The sequence below is a fragment of the Dermochelys coriacea genome, chromosome 3, assembly GCF_009764565.3.
Source record: "Dermochelys coriacea isolate rDerCor1 chromosome 3, rDerCor1.pri.v4, whole genome shotgun sequence".
Taxonomy (NCBI): Eukaryota; Metazoa; Chordata; order Testudines; family Dermochelyidae; genus Dermochelys; species Dermochelys coriacea.
Genome location: NC_050070.1, coordinates 55,586,667 through 55,608,155, shown reverse-complemented (window position 1 = coordinate 55,608,155; position 21,489 = coordinate 55,586,667). Strand labels below are relative to the sequence as shown.

The 21,489-nt window shown below is 40.6% G+C and overlaps 1 protein-coding gene across 7 annotated transcripts in view; it reads left to right on the top strand.

Annotated features, from left to right (window-relative positions):
- LMBRD1 (LMBR1 domain containing 1) overlaps window positions 1-21,489 on the top strand; it is a 237,907-nt gene that overhangs the window by 56,958 nt on the left and 159,460 nt on the right. For all 7 annotated transcript variants that reach the window (XM_043510440.1, XM_043510439.1, XM_043510437.1 and 4 more), the window contains exon 6: window positions 14,714-14,802. In XM_043510440.1, the coding sequence (XP_043366375.1) occupies window positions 14,714-14,802 (89 nt within the window). The remainder of the gene's footprint in view (window positions 1-14,713; window positions 14,803-21,489) is intronic.

The window sequence follows — 21,489 nt, the reverse complement described above, 5'->3', positions numbered from 1 at the left end:
CCATCCCCTTTTTTTAATGATTCCTGTCATCTCATTTGCTTTTTTGACTGCCACTGCACACTATGTGGACATCTTCAGAGAACTATCCACGATGAGTCCAAGATCTTTCTCCATTAGTTTTAGCTAAATTAGCCCCCATCATATTGTATGTATAGCTGGGGATATTTTTTCCAGTGTGCATTACTTTACATTTATCCACCTTAAATTTCATTGGCCATTTTGTTGCCCAATCACTTAGTTTTGTGAGATCTTTTTGAAGTTCTTCTCAGTCTGCTTTGGTCTTAATTATCTTGAGCAGTTAAGTATAATCTGCAAACTTTGTCACCTCACTGTTTACCCCTTTCTCCAGATCATTTATGAATAAGTTGAATAGGATTGGTCCTAGGACTGACCCTTGGGAACACCACTAGTTACCCCTCTCCATTCTGAAAATTTACCATTTATTCCTACCCTTTGTTCCCTATCTTTTAACCAGTTCTCACATCATGAAAGGATCTTAAATCAAGTAAGAGCTTTTGGTGAGGCACCTTGTCAAAGACTTCCTGGAAATCTAAGTACACTATGTCCACTGGATCCCCCTTGTCCACATGTTTGTTGACCCTCCCTCAAAGAAGTCTAATAGATTAGTAAGACATGATTTCCCTTTACAGAAACCATGCTGACTCTTGCACAACAATTTGTTCTTCTATGTATCTGACAATTTTATTCTTTACTATTGTTTCAACTAATTTGCCCGATACTGACGTTAGACTTATCGGTCTGTAATTGCCAGGATCAGATCTAGAGCCCTTCTTAAATACTGGCATTACGTTAGCTATCTTCCAGTTGATGGGTACAGAAGCTGATTTAAAGGACGGGTTACAAACGGTAGTTCCACAATTTCACATTTGAGTTCTTTCAGAAGCCTTGGATGAATGCCATCTGATCCCGGTGACTGGTTACTGTTAAGTTTCTCAATTAATTCCAAAACCTCCTCTAGTGACAGTTCAATCTGTGACAATTCCTCAGATTTGTCACCTACAAAAGACTGCTCAGGTTTGGGAATCTCCCTAACATTCTCAGCCATGAAGTCTGAAGCAAAGAATTCGTTTAGTTTCTCCGTGATGACTTTATCGTCTTTAAGTGCTCCTTTTGTATCTTGATTGTCCAGGCCGCCCCACTGGTTGTTTAGCAGGCTTCCTGCTTCTGATGTACTTAAACATTTTGTTGTTACCTTTTGAGTCATTGGCTAGCTGTTATTCAAACTCCTTTTTGGCTTTTATTACATTTTTACGTTTAATTTGGCAATATTTACGCTCCTTTCTATTTACCTCAGTAGGATTTGATTTCCACTTTTTAAAAGATGCCTTTTTAGCTCACTGATTCTTTTCTCTTGTTAAGCCATGGTGGCTTTTTTTTAGTTCTTACTGTGTTTTTTTTTTTTTTAAATTTGGGGATATAGATTTAAGTTGAGCCTCTATTATGGAGTCTTTGAAAAATGTCCAGTTTGCAGGGATTTCACAACCACTGGCTCCTCCCCAGCACTACGCATAAGTCTATCTAGGTGCCTCAGGAGATCTGCAACCTTTGCACCAGGCAGGCAAGTCACCATACAGTACTCCCGGTCATCACAAACCCAGATATCTATGTTTCTAATGATCGAATCTCCCATTACTAACACCTGCCTTGTCCTGGAGAGGTAACCTCAGTGCAAGAGGATACCACAAGATCATCTGGAAGGAGAGTCCCAACTATAGGAAGGTTTCCCTCTGCTCTTGCTGACTGCTCTCCTTCTCTGGGCCTTTCATCCTCAACAGCGCAGGGGCTGTCTGACTGGAGGTGGGACATATCTACAGTGTCCCAGAAAACCTCATCAGCATACCTCTCTGCCTCCCTTAGCTCCTCCAGTTCTGCCACCCTGGCCTCCAAGGCCCGTAGATGGTCTCTGAGGGCCAGGAGTTCCTTGCACAGAGTGCACATGTACACCACCCACCCTCAGGGAGGTAATCATACATGTTACACTGAGCACAATAAATAGGATAGCCCCCACTCTGCTGCTGGGCTTCTGCCTGCATTCTCTCCTTCAGCTACCTAATTAATGATTTATTTTTGTTTAAATCAAGAAGTTTTGATAGTTTAGTTTAAAGGTTTTAAAGAATGACACGTGTACCTCGCCCCCTTTCCACTCCCCTTCCAAACTCCTTCTCAAAACTCCCTGTTAGCGGTTCCTGTTTGCAAAACTCTCTGGTCGCTTGCTCACTGCTTTATAGAGCCCTGGCCGCCTTGATAGCTCTGCCCGCTGACTAAGGCTCAGCCAATGATCAGAGGCTTCTAGATTTCAAACCTTTGTTTAGAAGCTCACAGTTTCCAACTGCCGGCCACAGCACACAGTCCTTCAAACAGACAAACACAAGCTCAGCATACAGCAAGTAACCCCCAAACACACTACAGACAACCACTTATCCCAAGGGTCATGTATTTGCTCCTCCTTCACCCGAAGAACTCCCTCACAAAACTCCCTGATAGCAGTCCCTGTTTGCCAGACAATAGAGGGATACAGACAGATGTGAGGATGAGGAAACAATGTGACTACTATGTTAGTCATGGTGATAGTGATATCAGTGTACCAGTAGCTTAACTATTACTTTTTTTGTAGGCATCACAGCAAAGGAGATTTTTAAGGAGAGATTTGGAGGATAACGTTTGTATGAAGATTTAACAAGTAGGTGATGGAGGCCAGTGTCATTAGCCAATCATAGTTGACACTGGCTTCCATGACCCACTTTTTAAATCTTCATACAAACACCTTCTCCAGTGCTTTCTCCCATATTGCCCTTTATGCTTAGGAAGAGCTCCTTATAAACATCCACGAAGTTTGGACAGAAGGAGACAGTTTTGGAGCAGAGTGGTAGATCTGTGAGTAGCCAATATATAGATAGTTTTGTCTGGGTATTCACCTGCAAACATAAGATGTAAAGGCAAAACAGAAGGTATGAAGGACGGAGCCTTTTGGTACCATCACAAAGTCTGAGAGGGAAAGAGGAGAAATTTTCTGACTTCTCGTGTTTAAAATTCTTTAAACAAAATCCAAGGATTTCAAGTAATTTTAACTAAAAAAAAGTTTTGTTTTAAAGGGCCTGGTGCTCCGGCCACTGCAGGGACCCCCCTGCACAAGCCCTGCTGTCGGAGCTCTGACGGTGCTTTAAAGTGTCCGGGACTCTCTACTGTGGCAGGAGCACTGGGCCTTTTAAATCACTGCCAAGGAAGCCAGTCCAGTCCAGCACGGCACGGCATACTGGCTCTTGTCAGTATGCTGGACTGGACCATCTTCTTTCACCTCTGAAAAGAGGAAAGGCTTTCCTAAGAGAAGGCGGCTGCAAAGGCAGTCAGGTGATACTTCCAAGTTTGGTTAATTGTTTTGGGCAACAAAAAAAGTATACAAATGTGACCCAAAGTTGTCAACCATTTTGGTGCCTCTCCCATGCATTTTTCTGTTGAATTGACTATTTGAAAAAAAATTTCACTCCAGTTTTATTTCTGACCTTATGCTGTATGGTGTTAAGACACTGTCCTTTTGTGCAGAATCTCAACAGTCCACTATGTTGGATGGTCAATAGAAAAAGCATGGGTACATCTACTGAATTATACTCAAGCTACTAACTGTTATGTCAGTATTTCTCATTTGCGTTTCAGATTTTGTTTTGCAAATTGTAATATTGGGCTTTCTACCTCAAATTACCATTCTGCAGCCCCTTGCTTTTGTTCATAGGTGCTCCTTAAAAACCTAACTGCTTTAAGAAGCTTCTTACCTTGTCTTTTTTCATACTAAAGGAGTACTTCTGCAACTTTTTTTTCTGAAGTAAATAGTAATTTACTTTGTTCCATGTCTTCTGTAATATGCCTTTCAATTGCTTATAGTCTTTCAACTGATGAATTTTATACATAAAGTGCTTGCAATCAAAACCAATTTCCAGCATTTCTGTTCAGTCTTAACATAATTCTTTTGAGTTTCAGTCAGTGCTCTGGAGGCATATGTCACTGGCCAGTTACCTTGCAGAAGGGGAGCCCACAATGAACGTGAGCTTATATCGGCTGGGATCATAGGCTCTTTGTGTATCTCGGAAAGTTTCAGTACATGTGCTTGTGTGACAACTTTAATTTCCTTTGCCAAAAGGTCTTTCTCTTGCAAGAATCATCCAGTGCTTTTTTTGTGTTGTCCTCATTCAAAATACTGCTTAGATCTTGTTTTACTAATTCAAAGAGAATTTGCCCATAATAACATACCTATGAATATTGGTAAGGAGTTTTTACTTGTAGTACTACACCTTCATTTTTCTTGGATCTAGTCAGACTTTTGTCACTAATTACATATATTACATAACTAATCTTATTTGGTCTGATCTTGCATTTTGGTGTACAAAATAAAATTTTCTTCCTTGGCATGCAGACCATTATTCAGAACTCATTGGTTCTTACAACAGTAGACAATTACTCTTACCTCACAGATTCTTAATGACCATTTTTGTTTGGCCAGGCTTCTTGATATTCCTGAATACCTTTGTTTACCTGTCTGCACTTCCTTTCCTGTTCCCACTGCAATATATTGTAGTTCTTCTCATGTCGAAAAGCTCACTGCATAAAACAAGGTGGAGGATTTCACCTTCTCTGGGTTTCCTGAAATGGCACTTACTTCCATTGTTCCTGGAAGCATTGTAACCTTCTGTCCTGTACTAGGCTTCTTTCCAGACTAAGGGATTTGGGGTCCATTTCCATTCATTTGGTCCATTTCCTCAGTTAAATGAGTACAATAGATAGTTGAGCCTACCTTTTTCACCAGTTGGATCAAAAAGTTAAAACCCTGCTTAGATCACCGATGAAAAGAACTCTTCTCATTGCTAGATTTGTGATATGAACTACATAGTTGACCTCTGCAGTAGGTGCCCAGGACTGAAACTTTGTTGGCTGAAGGTCAGGAGTTGCTATAGATAATAGGCAGATGTTTGTCTTCCATCAGCCATGTTTAATGCAGTTTAACCATGGCCCTTTCTGCTCCATGGCTTATACTAGTTCCATGCCACTGGTTTAGATTCAGCGTTGAAAAACCTAGGGCAGCAGAGTTGCAGCCTCTGCGGTAATTAATACTGTGCCACTAACTCTGCTCAGAGGAAGCCCAATCAACCCAAAAGTAGACTGAAAATGTAGAGACTAATTTCTTAAGCATGAAACCATGATGACAGCTGCAATTTCTGTGGCTGCTTTTGATATTTAGAATTTTTTTAAGGCATCTCTAAATACAGATAAAGTTTACTTTTTTTTTCCCAACTAAAAGCACAGGAGTGACTCAATTTGCAGTTTTCAGAATAACAGCCTTGTTAGTCTGTATCCGCAAAAAGAAAAGGAGTACTTGTGGCATCTTAGACTAACAAATTTATTTAAGCATAAGCTTTCGTGAGCTACAGCTCACTTCATCAGATGCATCCGATGAAGTGAGCTGTAGCTATTTGTTAGTCTCTAAGGTGCCACAAGTACTCCTTTTCAAATTGCAGTGACATTGTGCTTGTGAACACTAGTTCCTGTAGAAGCTGGCATATGTAAAACGTTTCAGTATTTAGCTTAGGAATGTAAAATAGTAAACTGTTAACCGGTAAGCATTAGTCTTACCAGTTAATCCAGCCTAACCATTAACCCCCAGCCTTTGGCAGGGCAGGGCAGCTGCACTGGCCTGCTTACCCAAGCCCGCTGGAGAAGCCCCAGCCCTGTGTGCTGTGCCAGCTGTCCAGAGCAGCATCCTTGGGCTCCACCAGCCAGAGCAGTCCCAGACCCTCTGTTTAATCGGTTAACTTATAAAATATTTACATCCCTAATTTAGCTAACATTTTTCAACTTTTATCAGTATTTACGTTACTGTCCAGGAGCTATAATGGGGCCAGGATCCTATTTACTTTTGGGGGTAAGTGCTAAGATAACATGCTGATATGTAACCTTCTAAAAACCAATATAGAGTTATACTCTGATGCATAAATACATAGTAAAAAATGGTCCCTGCTCTGAATAGCTGACAGTTAATGTGCAGATTTCAAAAGTTATGGATGTGTGCAATTTAAGGACATTAAATAAATAAGCATTAAATCTCCTACCAATTTTGGTGAAATGTTTTTAGGATAAAGTAGTTGGCCGCATTTCTTTAAGCCTTAAAGGTAAACTTCAAAGCAAAAAGGCTTCCCATTACTGTTTCTTTGATGTAGAATGATAAAAGTCTTCATGATCTTCTTGATTTTTTTCTTTACACCTCAAATAACCTTATTGGAGTGTCACAGCATGCTGGGTGCTTTCCAAATGCAGATAACCGTTTTGAAGATCTTTATTACCTACTTCAAAGACCAGTGAACAGAGGATTGTGAGGACTTAATGTTCTTTATTTCAAATGCAAACAATTAGACATTCAAGTTTTTAAGGCAATCTCTTATGTTGTAGAGAGGAGTAAAGAACCACTGAAACTTTTTTCTTCACAGTGTGTCTTTAAAACAGTGGCCTTTTTCATACGGTTAGCTAAGTATGTAGATATAGTAAAGGGGGAAGTAGGTGCATCTGCAGTCTACAGTAAGCTAAAGCAGGGATGATACTGACTACGGGTGAGAGTCGAGTATTCCTGGACTCTGGATTGACTTTTTTAATCATTTTTCTAAGACTAGTGGTAAGAAACACATATTGGTCCTGAAAGTATTGTACTATGCCATTAAAGTTTGATAAGGTTGGTAGCTCAAACCTTAAAATTCTTTATTGCCCTTCACATTTTTATTCAGACTTGACTTTAGCAGATGATAGTCAATCTTGCCAATGCTGAGCTTCCTACTCGGTATCGGATGGTTTAAAGTAGGGCTCAAAATTTACTAGAGAAATAGTGATTCAAAGTAGCTATAGAAGATTTGGATGGTTGAAGCTCCAACAGCCAATACCAGGGCACTGCTCTAGAGAGAATTGTGCATCCCTGCAGTCAGTTGCTGGAAGGGGGACAGTGCTGGGAGTTCTACCAGGATGCATACCTGCTTAGGGTGGAACGTCTGGAAAATGTGAAGAATGTATGACAATAATGCCATGCTTTAATTGATCTAATTGAATATGCTTCATGGTGTATCTTTTAAGAACATTTTTTCCGCTGCTAGTGCTAGCTCTTACTACGTGATATGAGTATCTTATGTTCAATAAACTAGATTTTTGGTCCTGCTGAGCAGAACTTCTGATGTACAGAAGACTATCAATTTTGGAAGAGAACTTCCGAATACTTGGTGTACAGTATCTCTGGCATCGAGCTATGGAGCTGCCTTCAAAAGCCATGTTTGGGAGGTGCATGAGCACTCTCTCAGCGGTGATGTTCTATATTAATGCACCTATCAGTTACTGTTCAGCCATTGCAGAGTGATTTGTACTCAGCCTCTGTGTTCCTAGAGTCTTTTCTAGCTTTATCTTATACATATTTGTGGATAGAAAGAATATTAAGAGTTTGCACTTAACCATCCTGCAGCAACTCCATGTCTAGATCTGGATGCGTTAGCAGTAATGCAGTCTCTACCCCCAAAACCTAGGTACATGTACCTGCCTTGGACGAGGTTTGTTCTGCCATTTAAAAAAAACAAAGTGCAAAGCGGGTGTGCTGCCCATAACTGTAGCATGTTAACTGTCAGTGCGTGGACTACTGGGAAGATAAGAGTGTAAGGCAGGGATTATTATCCCGTTGTATAGGAGGAAAGGCCCACACACAGAAGGTAGTATGTGTGTGTATATATAGGCCAATAACTCTCTGCTCCCTGTTCCAGAAAAGTCACCACACATGTCCTATTCACCATGTTCCAGCATCTTCTTGTGAAACATTGTCACCAGAGCAATTGGCATTTGCTACTAGGCTTATCTGAGATCCATTGTGAATTCAACTAATCTTTGACAGCAGCATATGTAAACATAAAGATAGCCTTTGATTATGTCAATAGAGCTGCCTTGTGGAAGACCCTACAAGTCATTAGTGTTTCTAATATTCTCTGGTGAACTTGATTCAAGTTCTACTTAATGACTCTGGCACGGGTGTGTCGTGGGACCCATAGTTCTGACTGGTTTCACACTAGATCCAGGGTGAAGCAGGGATGTGTCCTGGCCCCAGCCCTATGCTGTTGGAAAATGAATTGTGTCCTTGAGCATGTATCTGCAAATATTGGTGTAACTGTCAAGTCAACATTTTAGTGACCAGGACTATGCAGATGATGATTTGTATGTGGACCGAAGAGGACTATTTCAAAGATGCGCTAGAGAGCTTCCAACTTGAGGCAGATGTTCTAGGGCAAAACCAAAAATCCATGGTGTTGGCACAAAAGTTCTGATAAGAGATATCTGTGCTTCTGGACAAATTGTGGAAGTAATGGGTGACTTTATCTAGGCAGTAAACATCCATCATCAAATGTGTTCAGCCAGCCAGATATCCAAAGTAGAATTGGTTTAGTAACCTCATCCATGAAGGACCTGCTTGAAGTCTTGTCATAAATATAAAGGGAAGGGTAACAACCTTCCTGTATACAGTACTATAAAATCCCTCCTGGCCAGAGGCACAAAATCCTTTTACCTGTAAATGATTAAGAAGCTCATGTAACCTGGCTGGCACCTGACCAAAAGGACCAATAAGGGGACAAGATGCTTTCAAATAGGCGGAGGGGGAGAGAAGGTTTTTGGTCTGCCTGTTGTGTGTGCTTGCTGGATACAGATAAAGGAAGCAAGCAATCCAATTCCATTAGAATTGGTAAGTACTAGTAAGGGAATGCATTATTTTTGTTTTGGCTTGTGACTTTCTCTGTGCTGAGAGGAAGGTGTATTCCTGGTTTTCTTTTTGTAACTTTAAAGTTTGGCCCAGAGGAAAATCCTCTGTTTTTGAATCCGATTGCCCTGTAAGATTATCTTCTATTCTAATTTTACAGCGGTGCTTCTTTTACCTTTTTTCTTTATAATAAAGTACTGGGGGTTTTTTAAGTGTCCTAAAAAAACCCGAAGGTTGGTCTGTGGTCATCTTGTTTATTTTCAAGCCTCCCCAGGAAAGGGGGGCTGGAGGGTTGGGGCAATATTAGGGGGAACTAGGAACCTAAGCTGCTAGAAATAAGCTTAGGGGGTCTGTTATGCAGGTCCCCACATCTGTACCCTAGAGTTCAGAGTGGGGAGGGAACCCTGACAAGTCTAGAACCAAAACAAGGTGAAAATTATATTCAAAAGTACATATTTATCAAACCTTATTTGGTTCCTTTCCATTTAAAAGTAGGGGTGGGGGCCCAGAGAGACAAGACTCATGCCTTGTGCCAAAGCCATATAAGGGGGTGGAACAGAACAAAGGGGGTAACTTACTTTGTTCTGTCTGTTAGTACTTGGAACCATTTAAATCCTACTTTTTGTGTTTTTAATAAAATCACTTTTGCTTATTAATAAACCCAGAGTAAGTGATTAATACCTCGGGGAGAAAACAGCTGTGTATCTCTCTCTGTGTTATAAAGGACAGACAATTTACAAATTTACCCTGTATAAGAGCTTTATACAGAATAAAATGGATTTATTTGAGGTTTGGATCCCATTGGGAGCTGGGTTTCTGGGTGCAGGAGATAGGAACACTTCTTAAGCTGTTTTCAGTTAAGCCTGCAGCTTTTAGGGGATGTTGTTCAGATCTGAGTCTGTTTGCAGCGGGCAAGCATGTCTGGCTCAAACCAGGAAGGTCACTGAAGTCTCAAGCTGCTAGGGAAAACGGGCTTAGAGGTAGTCCGAGCACATGAAGTGGCATTTCCCAAGGGGGTTTCTGTGATCCAACCCATCACACTCCTAACTCCAGATATAGAAATAATGCATGCAAACAAATAGGATGAACGCACTTAGTAGATTACAAGATTTCTAATGACACCATACAAGAAATATTTAGCATAAAGCATATTCCAGCTATGTCATATTCATAAGCATATTTCCATAAAGCATATAGAGTGCAACATCAAACTATAAACCACCACAGTTTAAGCATATCGTTGATCTTATCAGCCTTTTGGCCGCAGTGTCTCATTAGAAGCTGGTGTTCAACCAGTTATTCTCCATGACCCCCGAATGTCAGTCACTGCTTCCCAGGATAGTCCCCCATCTAATAAGTGTGGCCTACATTCTTGGTACTTGGGTATATATGTTTACATTTAGCTGTATTAAAACACATATTGTTTGTATCCAGTATATGAGGCAATTTAGATTGCTTTGACAGTGATCTGTTCTCTTTATTTACTACTCCCCCAATTTTTGTGCTCTTCAGACTTTCAATTTTTGTTTGGAAATGTTTTGTTTTCTTCTAGGTCATTTATAAAAATGTTCAATAGCATAGGATCCAGAACCAATCCTTTATGGGACCTGTTTAGAAATGTATCCGTTTTATAGTTACGTTCTGAGACCTATCCATTAGCCAATTTTAATTGCTATGTTAACTTCAGGTAATTCTAGTCTTTAATCAAAATGTTGTATGGTACCAAGTGAGACATCTGAAAGATGAATTTAGGACTGTCATCTAGTCCTCCTTTCATTCCAGGAGCAACACAGAGCACCTCCAGTACCATAATGGATGAAGTCTCTCATGCAGACCAGTGAACTCGGATCTTTCTCCTTTGCCTGAATTACCAGCTTCTTGGCAAGATCTCATGCAAGAACCTCTCCAGTTATTGATGTGGCATAACTACAAGCTTTTAAAGGACCTCTTAGTGTAGACATAAGCTTCTGACTTAATCTACAGACTCATAAGGCATACCTTCAGCACTGGCACCATGCCAGCATTGGCATCCTCAACCAACCCATGTCTTGGCCTATGCTACCAGGGACACTGGCTCTCCTGTCACCTCTTCCTAACCATCATATAGAGCAGCCTGACAAGGATGACTGGAAAGATTAAACACTCTGGAAGACCCACATAAGTCTCCCTGGAGAACATCATCTGTCTCACCAGAGGACCAGATTGGGTCGTCTTCAGTGTGTGATGAGTACACAGTTTGAAGACCTCCTAGAGAGGATAACAGAGCCTAGCTGTTGATAGGGTTGGAAAATTCCAGGGCAGGGACCACTGTTTTCATCTCCTGTTGTCCCACCCAAAGTAGGAGCTAGCTCTGCCTCTTGGTTCTGTTTTCTTCAACTTGCTAGGGACAGCCTGTCCCTAAATGTACAGACAGGATGAACCCACTAGCAGCTATAAGGGCCTCTAGTTTTTAACGCAGCATCCTGTAGCCAACATTTTAGGTGTCTCTCAAAAGAGTGAGGGGGATTAGTCAACATATGTTGCCTATCACTGCCGCTGCCGCTGCCCCTCCCCCTCCTTGGACAGGGAGAAATGGAAGTTGGACATAATTGGAAGAAGAGCATATTCATTTGACTTTCTTGGCATCAGGATACCCAATTACATGACTCTAATATCCTACTGCAGTCATGCCTTCTGGGATGCCATTGCATGCCATGGATTCCCTTCCAGAGAAGTAAAAGGAAGCAGCAAAGACCCTAGTGATGAGGGTCGTATCCAGGCCAAGCATTTGCTAAGAGCTGCCTGTGATTCTTCTTACTCCAATGACCTAATTATGGCTATGGAGGGTGAGGGCTTACCAAGATATTTCTAGTTAGGCTTTTCTGGCTTTACATCAGAACCACAGGGCAAGATTGAAGATCTTCCCTTTTGAGAGCATTAGCCTCTTCAGTGAGAGAGCAGTAAAGGCATCAAGGCCTGGATCTTTGGATCTGTCATAGATCCCATCCACATATCCCTCTGCTTCTGACATCCGAGGCAAACATACTTGATACCAGGAGTTCCAACCTCAGAAGTGATAGCAGCTTCTTAAGTCTGCTGCTGGAGAAAGACCTCAACAACATAGGGGCAAGATTCCTTGATGTTGCACATCAGTCCTCTACATCTGCCTTTTAGCAGGGTCTTATTGGGTCTCATGCCCTGTAAAGGTTCCTTCCCCACTCTGAACTCTAGGGTGCAGATGTGGGGAACTGCATGAAAGACCCCCTAAGCTTATTCTTACCAGCTTAAGTTAAAAACTTCCCCAAGGTACAAACTTTGCCTTGTCCTTGAATCCTATGCTGCCACCACCAAGCGTGTTTAACAAAGAACAGGGAAAGAGCCCACTAAGAGACATCTTCCGTCAACATACCCCCCCAAGCCCTACACACCCTTTCTTGGGGAAGGCTTGATAAATCCTCACCAATTTGTATAGGTGAACACAGACCCAAACCCTTGGAACTTAACAATGAAAAAGCAATCAGGTTCTTAAAAGAAGGATTTTAATTAAAGAAAAGGTAAGAGAATCACCTCTGTAAAATCAGGATGGTAAATACACAGGGTAATCAGATTCAAAACATAGAAAATCCCTCTAGGCAAAACCTTAAGTTACAAAAAGACACAAAAACAGGAATATACATTCCATTCAGCACTGCTTATTTTACCAGCCATTTAACAAAAGGAAATCTAAGGCATTTCTAGCTAGATTGCTTACTAACTTAACAGAGTTTCTGAGACTGCATTCCTGATCTGTTCCCGGCAAAAGCATCTCACAGACAGATCCTTTGTTTCCCCCACTCCAGCTTTGAAAGTGTCTTGTCTCCTCATTGGTCATTTTGATCAGGTGCTAGTGAGGTTATCTTAGCTTCTTAACCCTTTACAGGTGAAAGGGTTTTGCCTCTGGTCAGGAGGGATTTTATAGCACTGTATACAGAAAGGTGGTTACCCTTCCCTTTATTTTTATGACATGCCCTTACTTGTCCTGGGGTGGAATTGCACAATTCTTCCTCTATTAGATTGGGATCTGATTACAATGCTTTGTCAATTGGTTATCACTGTGCAGATCTGACAGAAACCTGTGTCCAGTGATCTGGATCCAGTGTGACAAACAACCTTTTTTGCAACAAGTGTGTCTACTAGAAAATGGTACAAAGCGTCAAAGAAAATAGTCAATGTGCATATTTAGACTCATTTAATCTTGCACTTCACTACAAGCTAATATAGATGGGCTTCCCTGATGAGCTACTGGAATAGAACATACACAACTTAGATTCCTTTGGTGAGCCCTGAAGATCCAGCCTGGTCTCCATTTTACTTCCAGAATGCACCTCCCAGTCAGTTTTTCCCTCTCTGAGACTCACTCTTTTCAAAGCCCTGCCCTTCTGGTGTGCCTGAGCCCAACTACCGCTTTCCTTTATTACAAAGCCTAATTGTGAAGTCTTTCCTTTGCCTCCCCCCACCCACCCACTTGACTAGCCAGGCCATCTGAGAACAACCCTGTGAAGGTTGTTCTGTGACTTTGTCACAAGTTTTATGCCTGGGGGAATGTGCTGAAACTGTCTGCTTCCTCTAACATTGTTTATATCCTCTCAGAAATCTGTACATAAAACAAATCTTGGAGCACAGATCTATAAGCACGAGTGAGCATCCCCCACAATTGCTACAATGGCTTTTAGAACTTTTTGGTCAGCTCCCAAAATCACACTTAATGGTTTGTGTCCCAAAAATATCTCGGCTTATTCCGGTTATGAGCACATTCCTTCTGGTTTAACCATGTTATTTAAAACTGAACTAATTAACTACAAGTGATCTCAGGTTGTATTTTCCTTGACTCCTAGGAAAGAAAACCGTTTATTAATAATGAACTCGCCAAAGGATGCCTTTTATTTACTTAGAATTATCTTCCTTTTTTTGTGCCCATTTTTTGCAGTAAACCTATTCCAAGTTGTTGCACAGTAAACAGTTTCACTCTAGCACAATCAGTGTAATATTAGTGTCTAGATGGTTGATTGTTGGGGTGGAGAATTATTTGCTGCATTTTTTTTTGTTTAAAAAAGTCATCAATAGCTCAAAACTTTCCACACTCTTTCGTCAGGTTTATTTTTTTTAGGTGAGGAGGTGGTCTCTGTTCAGCATTGCTGCCAATGCACGGCATGTATAGGTCATAATAATGGAGGCTGGAATCACACTATGCTTGAATTTCTTATCAGGCCTCATGGTGTCAGAAAACAGATGATCTCAGACTATGGGCTCAGCATAAATGATATTGCATGAGACTTTATAACTGCAAGAATAAAGTGGAAACAGATGGTCTTTTTATAAAAACTAGTTTATTTCAAACATGTTGAGTGACTATATTTGTGAAAATTAGTGTATTGGATATTCAGATTGGACCAAAATGTATTATGAAGATAAGTATTTTAGCTTAACAAGCTCTTTCTACAGCAGTATAAAAAAGTGCAAGTTAATGCCATCCAACACTGAATGGATAACTGAAATGCTTAAATCCCACTTTCAACTGTGCAGTTGGCGGCTACTGCTGCTGCTTCTAATAACAATCTCTCCACTATTTTCTATGTATGAAGGACCCAGAGTTGTACACTAAATAAACTACCTGTTTAAAATAGCTATCTTAACTGAATAGAACACTATTATACTACTTGCAGGAAGAATATTTGCAACATTGGAAACTGATTTATACAAAAGCATAACTAGTATGAAGGGATATAAACTAAAATGAAAAATTGCTCGAAGAAAATCATTCTGTGTGTGTGTGTGTGTGTGTGTGTGTGTGTGTGTGTGTGTGTATTCAGCTTGATGTAGGGGAGTTTTTTTTCTTTAGGGGTGGATTGATTTCCCCTCAAAATTTTTAATAGTTATTACAAATTAAAATAAGTGTTAACTTTTTTTTCTTGTTTATAGTGCCTTTGTTCCATTGGATGTTCCCCAGAAGAGAAATTCCACTGAGTGGGAGAAAGTGAAATTCCTGTTTGAGGAACTTGGAAGTAGTCGTAAGTTCTTTCAGGAATTTTGTGTTTGAACTTGGCTTTAAACAGTTAATTATATTTTTTTTACCTTAATAGTGCGTGGCGTCTGAATAAGAAAGAATAGAAGTGGCGTCTGAATAAGAAAAATAGCATGTGCTTCCTCATAAGGAATAGAATTTGTTTGAATTCATTTATTAATTGATAGGTAAAATGTTTTTAACATAGAAATTGCCATACTCGTTCAGACATGTGGTCCAGTATTGTCTCCATCAGTAACCAGCACCAGATGCCTGAGAGGAAGTTGCAAAAAACTTGCTCCTATAATGGTGTTATCCTAATCCTTAATAGTTAGAGACCAGCTTAAACCCTGACTCAAGAAACTTTTTACCCTTTCCAAAAACTTTTTATCACTTAATGGTTATATCTCTAGACATCCTTGTTACCCATGTAAAGGTCCAATCTTTTCTTTGGATCTTACGAAGAGAAAACTATAAGTGTTTAAGATCTTAAGTCGTACAGCGAACGTATATAGTCTTAACATCACACAGAATTATAACCAAACATTTGAAAAATCTTGCTCTATTGGGGTATGAGATTGGAGTTTTTTGTATCTTTTTTGCACTAGACGTCACACGTTTTGCAAAATAGGGAGGTGATATTCCTTTCAGTGCTCTAGGTATGTGATGTCAGCTTTGCACATCAAATTTGCTGGATGGGGACCAGTTCTATTAGCTTAGCTTAGCTTACCTCAAATTTGAGTGTAGAAGGCTCCACTGGAGAAGAGTCAAGGGATGTTGAGGGGGGGGGACAGGGGTTTGTACAAGGAGTGGGAGAGACTGTTGACTTTGGACAGTCTTTCCTTACATTTTTAGAAGTTTAGTAATTGTGATGGATGCCCTGAGACCAGTTAAGTTCAGTACAACTAGTAATGACTTGGATGCCAAAGATGAATGGTTAATAAAAACAGGATTACAGTTTGTATCGGGTTGAAGGTGTCTAAAAGCTGTATTTAACACAGGTAATAAGTCAGCATAGTTGTGGTGCTTACTGGAGGGGGGGAAAAACTACTCATAAAATTCTGAATTGTTAACTTAAGAAAAAGTTTGGTGTATTTATTTATTTGGAGAAGATAATGAAGACTTCTGGCCAATACTAAGCTATAGTCAAAGGATTTTAGGATATAGTCAAAACAGAATAATTCTGAGAAAAATACATGAACCGAGGCACTAAATGTCTTTTTGATAGTGTGGATTTGCAAGTTTTCACCACCACAAAATGTGTATCAAGACTAAGAGTTCCTGGATGCTGTTCCTTTGTCTGAATTTCTTAGATGAATTCCTGGCCCCATTGAAGTTAATGGTAAAATTCCTATTGTTACTTCAGTGGGGCCAGGATTTCATTCATTAAGTCTATAGGCAAACTGAATTAGGCTATTATGTCCTTCTATATGCTCCTCTCCATTTTAGAACTTCTCCATACGAAGGTATTAAAAAATGCATCTGGAAAGATGTTGGGCATGCTTTGTAACTTCGAGAATATTAAGACTACAGTAACAAGCTTTACATCTACAGTAGAATATTGCTTTTGACTTGACCAGGATATAGTGAAGAGTATACAAGAAGAGGGGGACAAAGACCAGTTTGGGGATTTATTTGGCTTGTAAAGAAGAGGAAATAGATATCTGAAACTATAAAAATATTATATAAATATAAAAAGTCACGCACTTCTAGTCATCCGGCTCTCCCTTAATACAAAAACAATGGGACATGTGCTGTCATTGAGACATGAAATGATGGAAATCAGTTAATGTTTAATTTGCGTATATGTTTCACTTCCAAAATCAGTCAGGATTGGAGGATTAGAGATATATGAACAAATACTTCTAATGTAAGAAGTTACACTTCGTAATTTATCTTGCTTTTAGTATATAAACAAAGCCAGTTGGCAGTGGCATATAGTTGTTTATTACACAATTGACTACAGGCATTATATGGAGACAGATTACTAATTCAGATGGATAAGTGGCCTCTTGTAGTGTGACTGTGTCTAATTTTTTTCTACAACAAATAATTAAGTGTTTTGAATCTTGGATATAACTTGGTCCAATGTACACTGCAGATGTGAGTCTCTCATTTACTTACCTGGTGGTTTGAAGACTTTGGGTCATACAATACCATAGGGTCTTCCACAATAACTGAACTAGTAGCAGACTGGACTAGTCTGTCAAGCATAAAAATAGTAAATAAAGGGGCTTGTTTTGTTTTTTTGTTTATAACTAAATACTTTTGTTTTGAGTAACTAAATACTTCAGTCTTGAGCTTTTCTGAGAATTCTGTAAGATGGTGAAAAAATTCATTATTCAGAACAAGATCAAACTACTTATTACTAACAGTCTTACCTGTTTACTGTCCTAATTGTTGGAACACTTTGGAGGTAAAAAAGAAACGTGTCCAGGCTTTCTGTGTAATCATAGGAAACTAAACAGAAGACTTAACATCCTATATTTTACTGCTTCCTCCTCAGCCAGTACTGAATTTCAGTCCCTGTGCTCAATAATTTTCTTGTTTTGGTAAAATATTTTGTTTTTATCATATCTTCATCCTTATTGGTCTTTTTGTTCATCACATGCAGGCTTCTTCTCACCACGTTACCATCCCTTGACTCACTGTACTGACCCTGCCTTTTCCACCACATCAAGTTCGTCTTTTGCTTAGCTTTTAAAAGCCCTTCACGATTTTTCCCCACCCAGATTCTTTTTTTTTTTTGTTGATACATGGGGCTCTTTGTTTTCAGTTTTCATTTAATTTAGTTTTTCCTGGGAACTTGAGTGTTTATTACCACGATAACAAAAAGAGGCAAAAATCAGGGCAAAAAACTATTAATTTTTCTGGGTGACTATCTTGGGTTTTTTTGTGTTTTGTTTTGTTTTTTGGTGGATGGAAAGATGGTGAAAACCGTGTTCAGTAGATTAATGTTTTGAATTCTGTTCATCAATGTGGTTTGCTGCAGAACTAAAACAGAACTCAAAACACAATGCCACCTCTGCGTTTAAGAAAACTATCTCTCTAATCCCCAAATAAAACTTTTAATTTAAATAATCAGTTGACTGTTGTAACTCTAGAACTATTAGCCTATAAATATTTACCTTTTAAGAATTGGGCCACACCATTTGCAGCACATACGCTCAACTTCATCCTTTTCTCCTTTTTTTTTTTTAAATTTCTAATACTTCCTTGTGTTCTGAAATGTATTCGATACAGATTTTCGTTTTCTTCCTATTTTAGTGTCAAATCTTTCATCGATTATCTGCAGATGCACATGCACTTCAGAGTTTGTGTTGTGTGCCTGTTTGTGTGTATCTTCTAGACTAATACAAAGCCTTACTTCAATAATGACAGGTTTCAGAGTAGCAGCCGTGTTAGTCTGTATTCGCAAAAAGAAAAGGAGTACTTGTGGCACCTTAGAGACTAACACATTTATTTGAGCATAAACTTTCGTGAGCTACAGCTCACTTCCGATGAAGCTTATGCTCTAATAAATTTTAGTCTCTAAGGTGCCACAAGTACTCCTTTTCTTTTTACTTCAGTAGACAGCTTTGCATATACACACAAACTAACGTATTATTGTAATACATGTATCTCATGCTATATATTGTTTTATTAGGAAAATACAATACACTTTTTTTACTGTATTGAATGATACTAAAGCAGGGTGAAGATTGTACAAAACTGAATAACTTTTGTAAACCCCAGGAATTTTTTGGTAAAAATTAGTTTTCAGTTTAAACCAAGGGGGTTATTGATACACTACTTCTGCTGTGCAAGTGATAACTGATAACATAAATTTCTTCCTTGTCTGCTTCTCCAATAAGCATCTTTAAACTTTCTTCTGTTGTCCCTGTATGTGAACTTTCTGAGCTAGTCCATAAATTACCAAGAGAAAGTTCTTTCAAATCCCCCCCTCCTCAAGATCCACTTCTACCTTGATTCCTAGAAGACATTGCTAACTAGGACTATTCGTTATGTTGAAACATGCTTATTTCACATTTACCTTATCCCCTTCCTGCACTTGTACTTTTTTTATAAAGCAAAAGTGTGCTGTGCCTACCATGATAGGGTTCCCATATCTTAACTAGGGCCTCTAGCTACTTCCATAATTGAAATTATTTAGGCGGAGGATCTTTGGAAATTGACTTGGAACTATCAATTTACGCTCTTAGCCTAAGTAAGCACACTCCTATTACTGGTTTCAGAGTAGCAGCCATGTTAGTCTGTATCCGCAAAAAGAAAAGGAGTACTTGTGGCACCTTAGAGACTAACAAATGTATTTGAGCATAAGCTTTCCTGAGCTACAGCTCACTTCATCATTATTACTGTTTTCTTAAATATTTTTAGGCTCATTTACATATATTGTCTCATTTGTATTGTAACCTCTTGAGGACAGAAGAGTGCTTAATCTTCCACATTCCAAGCTCTCTTTCAGTTGCTGTGGATAACATCCCTATCCTCTGTCATTCAGGCTTGTAACTTCAGTATCATCTTAGACTCTGTCTTCTCTAGATCCTCAAAGTGCAAAATTTGCAAGATCCTCACATCCAGATCATATCTAAATCTTACCAATTCTTCTAGCATAACATCGCTAAGATGTATTTGAACAGTGCCAAGCATAATGGGTTCTTGGGCTATGATTGGGGCCATAGGGGCTAGCACTGTACAAATGTTTTATACTAATAAATCAAGGAGGAACTGAGCAGCCATACCTGCAATCCATACGGTCATATACTTGACAGAATATGACTGAGGTTATAAAATGTTTCATAGCCTGCATGGTGGCTTGAAACAAAGGATGTGGTTTCAGATGGATAGCTAATTAGTACAACTAGTTTTCAGGTTACACACTGATTCAATAGATAAGTGTCATGGGTTTGAAGATATTTGTGGTAACTCAAAGCATCTATACCCTGACTACAGGGCTAGTTTTAGCTCAATATAAACTTTTGGAGAAAGAATGTTTGGGGAAAAAAAATCTTCTGGAATTTAAGTAAATGAGTACCATGAAAAGGACGATATCAACTTAAATACTGCTTTCTGAAAATGTTGTCTACTGTTGCTCCAAGTAATATCTAATATTAAGCTGAAATTAGTGAAAATCTTTCCAGTTTACTTTTTCTGCTGTATAATCCAGTGCTTCTTACAGTGCTTTCTCATGTCTATTCAATTTAGGTGTGTGCTCACCACATACACTGGTGCCAGAAGTGTTTTCCCTCAGCAATATCTGTAGGGGATATAGTGTATATACTTTTCTGTTAGTGTTAGTAAATCCTTTAGCTATAGTTAAATACTTCATAGGTCCCAAATGGGACTTTGCCTTGGGATGGGGCATGCCCTGGTCCCTAGGCTTTAAGCCCTGTGATTGCTGCAAGAGGCCCATCCATGCCCATTAGCGATCCACACAGCAGCTGTTTGCGTTGCTTGGGTGAAGGGCACCTTAGTGAAAAGTGCAAAATTTGCAACTCCTTCAAGTGAAGGACTAAGGAGGAGTGTGATATTTGCTTAAGAGTGACCCTCATGGAGTTGGTCCTTGCCCCGGGCACCAGAGAAATGCTCCGACTCAGCACCAAGCCCTGTGCCCTCGGTTCGCAGTGCCCCACTGGGACCATTCACTGGCCGGTTCAGGTCTACATCTGGGGCTCGGGACCAAGAAGACGGTGCGGTCTCAGTCTCGGTTTCCAACTTCCCGCAAGGGAAAGGATAAGTCTGTGTGCGAGCCAGGTCCTGGGCCGGGCAAGTCTTTACCCCCCGCTGGGATCTCAGGCCAAAGCTCTGGTTGAGCGGGGTAGCCTGCCCGCCAGCCACCCCAGATAGCGGCAGAGGCCTCCACCAGCTCCAGGTACTGTCCATGTCAGAGGCCTAGCAGGCAGCCCAGGAGATCATGTCCCTCCTGGTGCCGCCCACACTGGCTCTTGCGGTTCCCTAGTGACAGGGTAAACCCACCTTTGGACTGCCCCAGTCCCCACATCAGCAGTACCGTTCCCAGTCACCGGGGACATCCCCACCAGCGCTCGCCCTCCCATAGCCACCATGTCTCTGACCAGGAACGGCAGACGCAGCACAGCCCCGTTTGGTTCCCAGACTTTGGGCACTGGCAGAGAGGCTTGAGGTGCAGCCTGCCAATGACCAGGCACAGACCTCTTAAAGCACGTACCCCCCAGCAGGACTACTGTTCCCAGCGCCCAGTATCTCCGAGACCACAGTACCGCTCCAGGGACCCATCAGGTGATCAATGCTACCATTCCTCTGATGGTCACCGATCCCCTAGGAGGGCATCACCACGTGCGGGCTCATTCTGACTCATCCTGGTACCATTTGTCAAGTGCAAGACATAGATTGCCGGCTCCAGAGGGTTGCAGATCCGTCAAACGCCACTGGTCCCCAAGACCCTATTTCAGATCAAACTCCAGGCAGAGTGACCGGCATCGGTTGGGGCAGAGCCACTGTTCTGCTCTGTCCTGGTCACCTGGGAGCGACTGCTCAGGATCCAGCCCTAGTTCAGAGCAAGGTTCCCTGACGGCAGGACATTGTTGGCACCAAAACTGTGGCCTTAGGCACAGTAGCTGGCACCGTGGTACCCATGGAACCTGTGGGAGTTCACCCAGGCCTCCCGCTCTATGTTCGGAGCCTCCGAGACCAGCTGCCTCTCTCTCTCCTGACC